Source organism: Osmerus eperlanus, chromosome 21, assembly GCF_963692335.1.
Source record: "Osmerus eperlanus chromosome 21, fOsmEpe2.1, whole genome shotgun sequence".
NCBI classification, from domain to species: Eukaryota; Metazoa; Chordata; class Actinopteri; order Osmeriformes; family Osmeridae; genus Osmerus; species Osmerus eperlanus.
The window spans coordinates 6381572-6393330 of NC_085038.1; the positions used below are offsets into that span (position 1 = coordinate 6381572).

The following is an 11759-nucleotide window of genomic DNA, read 5'->3' on the forward strand; positions in this document are numbered from 1 at the left end:
CAAGGTGAACACGGCTGGAATGGCCATTTATGACTCTCATAAAGTCTTTTGGTGTTGCTTCACTCCCACATCAAAGGCCGGGTGCCAAACCAGGCAGAGGCCACAAACATGGAGCCCGTCTGACAAGGCCATAACCCCGACAGATCGTCCCGCCTCCCATAAATAGCAAATAACACCTTGGCTAACTGCAGCTCCCGTCAGATGACATCTCAGAAGGTTCCAAAGACGATTAAGGAGGATAGGGTAATCATCAGGCACGAGACTGTCCCTCCAGTTGGGGACATAATTGAAGGTTAGAAGTTGTGTGTACAGTACAATGTCATGTCCTAACAGCACAACCATCTGCTTCTAATGCGAGATTACCAGGGGTTGCAACACTTTGTTCTAAACTTTGGGCGTTCCCCAGCTTTGAAATGCAAAAGCGATGGTAAACAGTTAGTCATATCCTTCACTGCTACTCACATACCTTGTGGTATGGATTACAGGGATACATGGAATAGATTAGCCTATATTTTGACAAGAACTTTCAAATTAAATATTACATCTTTAAATCATCATAATATACCGGTCAGGCCCATAGGATTATCAATTTGAAGAGCAGTACACACACAGCAAGTTTGTGTTCTTTATTACCAAACGTATACATGTTTTGTGATAAGGAAAGCAGCAGAGAATCTTATATTTTGGTGGTGGAGAAAGTGCACTGATAGGGTGGTTCACACAAAGAGGGTCTGGATTGCAAATCACAGAGGAACATAAATATAGATTCCTTACATTTCCAGGATTATGAATCATGTGTACACACTTACACGTACAATATAGTACACACTTTGATTGTTTAAAATGCAGTAAAAATGTGTAGTGGAAGACAATCTAAAGGATTACAAATATAAAGGGCCCACCCCAAAAGCAAAGTAATTACACTTCTTTCTGATAATGGACACACACTGAATGTCTTACTTCCAAAACGCACAGTTTACTGTATTTAGTGATTGTCTTTGTGATGTTATAAGAAAGGTTGAGCAGGTAGAAGTTGGCGCTGCTGCCCAGTACAGTGGAGTTTGAATCAAGAAAGTCCATGTATGAGGCCCACCAAGGGCAGCTAGTCAGAGTCCATGCATATTCAGAGCTAGTTTCTGCCAACCAAATCCCTTCACTCTTCCTGGGGGAGCTTTATGAAAATGGCATCCTCGGTAGACACATACAACTACAGGACTAGGGTATAGTGAGGGACAGCTGTGTACAGGTGGATGATGAAGCCCGTGGATCCATATCAATGCTAGTGTACTGTACATACTGTACTGAAGGAACAATACCCATAAAACAAAAAGAAAAAAGGAACAGGCTCAGTTCCCTCCAATGACATAAACAACACATCATACAAGAAGTTGGTGGTGCCGTCACACGTTGGCACTGAATAAGAGGCCTGTATGATTCTGTACAGATCGGTGCTAACGAGAAGGCAAGGAAAATCAGTACGCGGTATCGGTAGGTTTGGCTCAGTCCGTTTAGCCCAGGCTGGTGTTTGGCATGGAGGCAGTGACGCCTGGATCAGATCAGATCAGAGGATGACACATTTTCGCTTCTTGTTTCTGCCGCTCGGTCCGTTCTTGTCCTTGTTCTCTGACATCTTCTTTTTCCGTACCTCACGCATGAGATCAAAGAAAACCTGTAACAGAAGACAGGAGCTGAATTTAAAATCACATTAGGCCACTACAGTAGAAGCCTCATCAATAATGCTACAGCTGCACTACATACTTAATCAGGACATGTAATCAACATTAGAATTCTTGTATGATTAAGAACACTAGGGGCTACTAGTGGATTGTAACCTAAACTGGTCCCGAATGACCGTGTAGCATACCTTGTCAACGTTGGCACGCGTCTTGGCAGAAGTCTCCACGTAAGGGACCCCCCACTCCTGCGCCTTGGTGGTCGCCTCATCTACGGTCACCTTCCTGCGATCCTCCAGGTCCGACTTGTTCCCCACCACCACTAGAGGAATCATGCCTTCCTCTTTCACACGGAGGATCTGCTCCCTGGACACGCACACACACACACACAATCACTCCCCAGATTGCGGATCCCACTCAAATAAACCATTTGTTTACCATATAAACAGTAACAAAAAACAGTCAGGTATAACATTAGACATTCCAACAGTATTTAAAATTGCAACATCTTTGTGTGAGGTGTGTGTGAGGGGGTGAGAAGAGGACTATGGTGGAGTAAGAACCTGCATGAATGGAAATTGAATCACTGACCTGAATTCGGAAGTGGCAGTGAAGGACTCGTGCTCTGTGATGGAGAAGACCAACAGGAAGCCCTCTCCACTGCGGAAGTAGTTATCTCTGATAGCAGCATAATCCTCCTGGCCCGCAGTGTCCAGAATATCAATCTGGACCTCTTCCCCGTCCAGAACCACCTTCTTCCTGTAGCTGTCTGCTTTGGTGGGCTCATAGTCCTCCACAAACTAGTAGTAGGAGGAGGAAACAATCACTCAACAGTCAGAATGTCACGGGTACATGCTATAATGTACCACAATAGCATTACAGTAGAACTTCAAACAGCCTGATAGTCCAAAGTTATTAGAACTAGCGGGGTAAAAAAAAAAAAGGCTGCATTTCTACTTAGACGAGGCTTAGCACATATTGACACTCAACTTCAGCAGTTGGTTTGTTTGCGTCTCACCTCATCATACATGAACTGTAGCGTGAGGGCAGACTTGCCCACTCCCCCACTGCCAACCATGATGACCTTGTGCAGAACCAAGGAGCTCTGGTTTTTACTCTTGTTGGCTGCCATCACTTCAGTCAACACCAACCCAGAGGACTGCAGAACGCACAGCGCAAAACCACACGTTAAAGGCTAGCGTACTTTTAGCTACCCTCCGAGGACAAAACGATGTGGGTATAATAACACAGTGTTGAAGACACAGTAAGCTTGCACTGTAAGCAAATGTACTGTACAAAATAAATGACGTATTCTGACGGCCTTACAGGGAGGCCGTTGTAACAACACGAAGGTGTCATACAGTAGCAGTTATACAATATATAGGCCACATTAGATTTGGACGAGTCAAAATATTTCAAGCTGTATGCTGAGATCCCAAAAAGAGGAACACTGAAAGCCAGGCAAAGTTTCAAACTAAAGAAACGATATTTTCTTTTAACTCTATCTATATCGTGACGTAAACTTGGGGGTTAGCTTGCCATCTAGGCTACAAAATCCCACAATCTCAAAGCTAAAACCTAATATTGATTTATTGATTTTATAGAAAATTTACTTTCTTCCTGCTTTTTTCTGGACCCGCCTCTGTACGTCAACGTGCAGATCGGCTTTTGATTGGGTCTATGCAAATTACAACTCTACAACTACAGTGTAGTTGGCTTTTGTACTGTCAATCAAGAACTCATGAGCGGTATGTTTAACGGAGATAAAAAAGATTGTAACGATCAAAATATCCCACGACAAACTAGCGATAACGTTGTGTACAGGAACACTTCATGCTAGCTATTAGCTCACCTCGTAACGAGTTTGCCTTCTGTTGATAAATCTGACATAAAATAAAACGCTGAAGTTTCAACAAGTGAGGTTTTAACTTTCACTGCTTCACCCACCCTTCTACCGAAGAATAGAGCTTTCCGAAGTCCTAAAGCCCAGCTTGGCCGGATGGGACGTCGAGAAAAAAACGGATACAAAACAGGATATGATGTAGGCTATTGATTTTTATTGGTCGTATCGATCCCATTTGCAGCCTTTATCTATTAATTTCTCGCTACCATACATTTTAAATTATAGAGAATGTTTGTTATTCTTCTCATTTGTTTTCAATTTTATTTTCAATGTTCTATTACCGTCTTTCACTAAATCATTTTCTTATTAAACACGCTGAACTAACAAAATGTCTAATGAAATTATATTAATTAATAAAATTCCATAGGTTACTCTCGCTCTACCCACATAGGTCATTTGACTCAATTATATTGGCTATAGGTTTATGTAAATTGCATATTTAGTTTTGAATATCCTTTAATAGGTTGGAAGCTTGCTCGGTGGGTGGCATGAAAATGGTTGCATTACCATTTGGGAATTTTGTCAAGGCACAAAAATGTCCTCTCTTGCCATTATTGCGTAGTAAGCAGTTCATCAAATGGACTGCAGTTGAATTCGTTAAATGAAACTTGACCGAGACTTTAAAGAAATTTAACTTTGTGGGGGCTAGCCTGTACGGAACCAAATAGCTAGGCAAAGACTAGGGTACATATTCGACGGAATAATAAATAAATGTCAAAACTTTGCAGTTGCAAAGTTTAGAAGAAGGGTGGCAGTATTTCATAACTTTCCATTCCATTATCCGTGAATGCTGTTTTAAGTACACTTCAGTTTTAATATAGCATGCTGTCATCGATGCTGGAAAGCCTGCAAATACTAAACCCAACCAGTTATTTTGTTAAAGTAGACAATATATAGCCTTTATAAAGTTTGTTTGGTAATAATCAACGCTGGAATGGACAGAAAAGCCTATACGTTCTCCAGGGCATCTTGATTTACAGCAAGGTTTTAGCTTGAAAAACGTTATATCATTGTAATGTTTTGCCTCAAAATAATCAAAGACTAATTTTCAACGAAAAACATTTTGATATGCTAAATGTCGTGCCATCTTGAAATGCATAGAAAATGTAGACTTGAGGACTCTTTCTATATTTTTCCACACGTAGTCTTAGACTTTGCCTATTTGCTCTTCATCCTATTCATTTTCCCAGATGGGAGATGGTATTCTTTACTTCTAAGTAGCCTATAATCTCCTTCATACGAAGCATACGAGAGGTCTAGTTGGTGGGACGTCCCACGTGGTTTCAACTTCTTGTATAAAAAGTTTAGTAGGGGCTCAGTGTAGGGGCTCCAAGTCGAGATGACATGGTACAGGTCCGTCTGATGATCACACCTCTTTGCGCTGAAGCACGGGGCATTTTGACACTGGAAATAAGATCGCTTGAGTCGTTGAGAGGAGCCAATATCAAACTCTAAAGGACGCAGGCTAAATAAAGGCAAAATAGAACTAAATGACAACCTGGAGGCTGCGAATTCCGATATTAAATATTCGATCAAACATCCTGCTTTTTCCCTTATATGGAATATCCTGACTTTTGTTCATCAGCCATGGGTGCTTTCCTATTCGTTTAGTTTGACCTCAACATTTTGCTTCTAAATGTTGTTAAATATAGACTGCAGTTCAATGAAACCATGGCATGATGTGCCAGGTATTGAACTAAAAAGCATTTGAGTATATCTTACAGCGTAATGATTGAGCTGAGTTAGGCATACTTCAAAGCCTGAAGTGTAGACTGGTGCAGCCAGTCACTCTGGCACTCAGACAAGCAAAACGGAATTGACTCCTTATGCGCCTCTGAAGTCATCGGAGTGACAGATATTGAGAATGACCAAAGACGAGATGAACGGAATTCTTCATACGAGTTGCTGCGAAAGGAATTATAATATTTAATTCCTTTATAATTGAAATATATTATCACACGCATGGAGGACAAGCAAGCAACTGTGACATTTACAAATTGACTGGATATTACAACTGTCTTTTTTATATCGATTGTTAAAATATTCTGGACCGAAGTTAACAACTTTGAAAGGACTCTATATAGCTTACCTTGATAGTTTAAATAATTATTCCGCGCCGTGCTTCAAAATTATAGTGGTAAAGAAAATGAGTAGCTGTATAGTTAAAGTGGCATTGTTTGTGGCTTGCGCGCTCTCCATAAACTGCACGGTAGCTCCTGGAACTGAGACGCACACTGTGTCCCAGGATACTTGCACGTCGTGTGGCATCGGCCAGCCAGAAGAGTCGGGGAGGGTGGACATCGACTTTCTGGAGGCAGTGAAGAGGCATATCCTGAGCAGGTTACAGATGAAGGATAGACCCAACATCACCCATCCCATCCCGAAGGCGGCGATGGTGACTGCGCTTCGGAAACTTCACTCCGGGAAAGTGCGCGAGGACGGGAGAGTGGAAATCCCGAACCTTGACGGACATGCCACCAACAATGAGGTCGTGGAAGAGACCTCTGAGATCATCAGTTTTGCAGAGACAGGTGTGTAATTGATGTAACATTTACTGCACGAAAAAAAACAGCCATGACTAAACACTGTACAAAGCGCGTAAATCGATGTATCTGTTGAGTAAAGTTATAGTAAAGTTAAAGTTATTGTCGTAACTCATCACGTTGAACAGCTCGTCGTTTTTCGAGGAACAAATTATTGATTTAAAGTCTCCATTCTCTTTTTGGGAGGACTCTCTTGAATTATACAACATTGTTAATAACATGAGTTTTGGTGTTAAATTACCAAATGACCATGGATCTGGGTCAAGCACCTTTTTAATCTGCTCTTAACACACATTTTGAAATTACATAAAAATGCTATATGGAGGCTACTTAACAAGGAACCTGAAAATATATCTCTCAAAATTAATGTGGGTGTGTATATCAACATGAAACAAAAATAATGTGAATAATATTACTATACCATCACTTTCTAATAATGTAAGCAAAGGTTTTAGATTAAATTGAAATTTTACATTCAAGATTAATCCAAACCTTGGTTGGCCAGCTACATGCTGTGTGGGTCGTGTAGCAGTCCCTGCACCTCACCATCTCCCTGCCAGTTGGCAGTTTAAGCCATGGTATAGTGGCTGCCAGCTGGGCATGGCATTGGGACAAGCTCAAAGAACAAGTTACTCAGAGCTCCTCTAAAGGAGCCGGAAAATGATCAATGGTGCCACCTGCTTTGCCCACGTGTGTTCAACTGTTGCCTTTCCAAGCACCAAAGCTTCTCTGTAACCCATGTGTTTTACAGAACAACATCTTTAGAGAAAGCGACTGAATTTGCTTGTGAAAACAAAAAAATGCTTGAGACAACTTTGCTTTGCAAAGACAGACAATCTTCCAAACTTAACTACCCGTTGAATATTACTGGTCTGCATTATCAACCTCTGTATGCATCTCAGTCCCTCTGCTCTTTTGGGAGGGGAGAGGGGGAGGGGAGGGGAAGGGGGTACATGGCCATGGGCATGAGAAAGCAGTATGTAAAGAACATCACATGGGTCTCCATGAATGAGTTTCTTCAGCATAAGGTCAATGCTTTGTGTCAGAGCCATGCATGCTGAATGTAGATTGAAATGGGGAACTCCCTGTCCCTTCTTCCTATTAGAATTCAGGATGTGTTATGCGCTCCCACATGTAATGCAGGGGGACTAGGGTCCTTCACAGATCCTTGGCTCCATTCTTGGACCTCGTCTCAGCTGTGTAGGTGACAGATACGGCACCGTGGCCCTGATGAAAGGAGACAGAATGAAAGGAAGGCAGATGCACAAAAAGCAAATCAAGACTTTTATCAGTCAGCATCCAGTTCACCTTTTTGTTTAAGACTTGAAAGGAAATGCATCAATTTTGTGCCCACATGATCAACACGAGGACGGTGTGGATCAGCGTGCCGGGTGTTCACTCTATTAGATGGCTCTAGTTGTCTCAAAGCCAGATCTCTTGCCTACCAAACCAAAATAACGTTCTAATGAGGTTCAAAGCAGACAGGGTGCACCCCCCACCTCCAAACATTAATATCACAGATGAATGTCTCAGCACATGTATATTTTGAGGGTTTTCTTGACAGTGTTGGTGTGGCAGTGTGTGGTCCACTTACATCTAAGCTGTTGAGTGTTAACACAGAGCTTACCTGAATGTCTGTGGTGCTTGGTGAGGCACGGCAGGTGAAGACTCGCTCCTGTTATTGTTGCTTCAGAGGATGGGCCTGCAAAGGAACGTTGCCTACATGTGGGAGTCCCTGTTTTCCCCTCAGTCACCTGACAACCGTAGTTCAGATCACTCAGTTGGATTTCGAGTGTGAGCCTGCTTTTTCTGCAACACCAGCCAGCATGTTCAATTTCAGGTGACAGGTATCAGGTTTTGGGAACACAGCCTGTAGTAATCCCTTTACTCCTTTACTTTTAACTTCCCGTTGACTTACCACTATTATTTATGTTTCAGGGACAGTTGAACTCATTATAAATGTGTTAATTATGTTTTGTGTTCCTATATAAAAAAAAAAACAACAACTATGAAAATCATACATTGACTAGACTAGAGTTTGATCGTTGTAACTAAAGCCACATTCTACACCGCTGAGCAGGGTTTCTGGGGTGATGGTTGGGAGGGCCTGTGTCATGTAAATGTATTTTTTGCTTCATCATTCTTTTCCTGTGATGCCACAGCAGCGCTCTCAATGTCTGGCGGTAGCATGCGTTGTTACTTTACATCACAGGGCACACATTGTGTAACCAGTTAGGCTCAGTAAGCTGTAGTTTTCAGCAGCATTCACAGCAAAGCCTTTGAAGCTTTGTGCTTGGCTCTTATAAGTCCCCTTCTCATATCCAGCCTGAATCAAGGCCAAGTGGGCTTGAACCCAGAGTTGTCTCTTTGGGAGTCGTGATGGGACAAAGTGAAGGCCGGGTGGCTTCCTAAAAGCTGTCCCCCAGTTTACACGGTTTTCTCTCAATCCTTTTTGGAGCCATTCTGAAGCAGCAGTTCACGTCACTGCCTCATCCGTTTGCTGGGGGTGACAGCCAAACCGACTTTGACCTCCCTTACCATGGTAACTGTCGGTCTCAATTTGAAACCAGTATGTTGAAATGTTCCCAGTTCTGTTCATCAGTTATCAGTCCAACCCTGTGCGCACACTGGGTGGTGGCAGACCCCAGGCTAGCCTTGGTATTTATCAAGAGGGTTATTCATCTGCATGGTTCTTCCTCTCATTCTGTCTTTCAAGATATCTGTTCAACCATATTCAACTGTTCTCCTACTGTCCTAACTTAGTCTTCTTTTGTCTGTGTTTTCTTCAGATGAGCTGGTGTCATCAAAGTCCAGCCTCTTCTTCCTGATCTCCAATGAGGGGAACCAGCACCTGCAGGTGACCCAGGCTAACCTGTGGCTCTATTTCAAGCTCCTGCCCCCTCCCTTGGACCGGGGCCCCACCAGGCGGAAGGTGACGATCAAGGTCTACTACCAGGAGCCTGGCCTGGGCAGCAAGTGGAACCTGGTGGAGAAGAGGGTGGAGCTGAAGCGCAGCGGCTGGCACACCTTCCCCCTGACGGAAGCCATCCAGATGGTGTTTGAGAAGGGCGACCGGCGGCAGAACTTGGACGTGCGCTGCGAGGGCTGCGAGGACCTGGCCGTGTTGCCCATCCTGCTCAACCAGAACGACGAGTCCCACCGGCCCTTCATGGTGGTCCACGCCAGGCAGGCCGACAACAAGCACCGCATCCGCAAGCGCGGCCTGGAGTGCGACGGCAGCAGCAGCCTGTGCTGCAGACAGCAGTTCTACATTGACTTCCGCCTCATCGGCTGGAACGACTGGATCATCGCCCCGTCGGGCTACTTTGGGAACTACTGCGAGGGGAACTGCCCAGCCTACATGGCGGGGGTCCCAGGGTCAGCCTCTTCCTTCCACACAGCGGTGGTCAACCAGTACCGCATGAGGGGGATGAGTCCAGGGTCCATGAACTCCTGCTGCATTCCCACCAAGCTCAGCACCATGTCTATGCTCTACTTTGATGATGAGTATAACATCGTCAAGAGAGATGTGCCCAATATGATTGTGGAGGAGTGCGGCTGTGCTTGAGCCTCTATTCTAAGTGGACTTAGTGACCTTTGTAAACAGAAAAAAAAACAATATTACAAAATAATTATAGAAACAAAGTAATATTTATGGACTATTATAAGCATACGCACATGCACACACAACCTCATTCACACATATCTACACACTCTCACATTTGTCTGCACAAACACCTGTATATATATTTATGTTTGTTAATTTTCTCTGGTAGAAAGCCTTTATTATTTCTGCCAATCAATTCAATCCCATTTTGTAAAAACATGTTTGCAAAGTCATTTTGGTTTCTGTTTCAAAGGGATTTGAACAAAATGGTTCCAAGGTTGCTGTTTTCTATTCTGGAAATGGAAAGTTCTCCACTCTGAGGAAAGTGGATAAAGAAGTTTTAATGGAGAGCTTATATTCCAAACATTTCATGAACCTATCTCTACAAACCCCTAGTGAAAGCACTGATGCCTCACCTCCAGTACAACACCACAACATCAGCACTTCCAACCAGGAATACACCTTGGTGACTGCAACAACGCAACTGTCCATTATTGCAAACAAAATACCGTTTCAGAATTAAGCCTCCAGAAATATAGAAAACTTCATTGCAGGTGAATTCATTTGAAAAATTAGTCTCCGTATCAGAAAATGATTCGGACAAATTTCCATCAGCATCTGCTGAAGCTGCCACCAAAACATGAGTCAGTCTCCCTAACCTGAGCGTACATGTCACCACATCCTACATCTAGTTATCTTTTGCTTCACTTCTGATATCTTCTACAGGTCAAACACTATAGTATGTTAATTCTTCTCATTTCAGTCAGCAAAGTAAAGAGTTGCCATATTGCTCAGTTTAGTTATGGTGCAGCTTAGCACTTCCTAATGCACATTTGATAGCACTTGCAGATTGAAATGCCTTTAAAGAGTGGTGCACCTACCCTTGCTCACAATCCTTTAAAAAAAATAAGTGCCGCATGAGCTATGCAATGTATAGTATTGACCCACACCAGACAAACTGAACTTTAGTTCTAGTTATAAACTATTACCAATACTTGAAATGTAATCTTCTGCTTATTCTTCAAAGCGAAAGATTGTTACCATTTTTGCACTGAAAAGTTGCGTGATTAGTAAAAACAAACTGCCATTGAAAAGTTATTTTTATAGATGCAAATTGAGTGCTGTTCAAATGTATTATACCTAATCAAGGAACCAAAGAGGCCAAGATTTTGAGCTATTGTAAGATGGCAATGCCATCATATTATTTTGTAAATTACTTGTGACCATATAAGAGGCCTAAACACTGTATCAGGGTACAATATTATGGATTCCATATTCAGATCAATCTCTTTTCTATTTTGTACCTATAGACAAATGGAATATTTCATATTTTTTCATCAACTTATAATACACCTAGGTTTTCTAGTTCTTGTTCCAGAATCATTTAGAATCAAATACATGACTCTATGTACAGCTGATGTAAGATATGAATATGCTTTTAAAATATTTTGTTCTTTGTAACTGTTGAGAAATAAATTTCTTATTCTCCATTACCTAATTTCCCTCCTGGTTTTTGTTTTGGGAAAGGTACTACTCATGAGTTAGAAAAGTACATTCTACATTAAAAAAAAAATCCAATGAACCTCAATAATTCGACAGGCTCTCCAGCTCTCCTTCAGCTGGTAAACAGGTGATTATTCAGACACACAGACTCTTAAGCAGCGCTAATTAGGGCAGAGTGAATCCGGGCAGGCCTTAAGGGGTCAAGTGGCATGTCCCAGGTCACACTCTCAGTGATTGGGAAACAGAAGCAATTATCTACAGCCTGCGCAGCATTAGCAGATAACATCAGATTAGGTTTCTCTATAGGCCTTGTTTGTTTAGAAACTGTGGTGTTGTTTAAGACCACATCACTCAGTGTCAACGTGAGTGTGAAAAAAATAACTCCCGCATCACACAGGCAAGGCAGGACTGAACAGCACAGCCCAGGAACATAACGATACACAACTCTTAGCCATCAAAATACAGGAGATGTCTCCAACATTCATCACTGGTATAATTGCCTCAAATGTATCCATTAGTGTCTGCCAAGG

At 42.5% G+C, this 11759-nt stretch overlaps 2 protein-coding genes across 2 annotated transcripts; one reads left to right on the top strand and one right to left on the bottom strand.

The window, feature by feature from the left end:
• Positions 1 to 611: 611 nt before the first annotated feature.
• LOC134007217 (ras-related protein ralB-B-like) lies at positions 612 to 3682 on the bottom strand. Its single transcript, XM_062446482.1, has 5 exons — positions 3526 to 3682; positions 2692 to 2832; positions 2265 to 2473; positions 1865 to 2039; positions 612 to 1669 (listed from the first exon to the last, which is right to left on the bottom strand). The coding sequence occupies exons 2-5, from the start codon at positions 2803 to 2805 to the stop codon at positions 1562 to 1564; spliced, it is 606 nt and encodes a 201-aa protein (XP_062302466.1). The 5' UTR covers positions 2806 to 2832; positions 3526 to 3682; the 3' UTR covers positions 612 to 1561.
• A 1240-nt stretch (positions 3683 to 4922) lies between these two features.
• LOC134007216 (inhibin beta B chain-like) lies at positions 4923 to 11210 on the top strand. The gene is made up of 2 exons (XM_062446481.1): positions 4923 to 6107; positions 8909 to 11210. The coding sequence occupies exons 1-2, from the start codon at positions 5723 to 5725 to the stop codon at positions 9685 to 9687; spliced, it is 1164 nt and encodes a 387-aa protein (XP_062302465.1). The 5' UTR covers positions 4923 to 5722; the 3' UTR covers positions 9688 to 11210.
• The last annotated feature ends 549 nt before the right edge of the window (positions 11211 to 11759 follow it).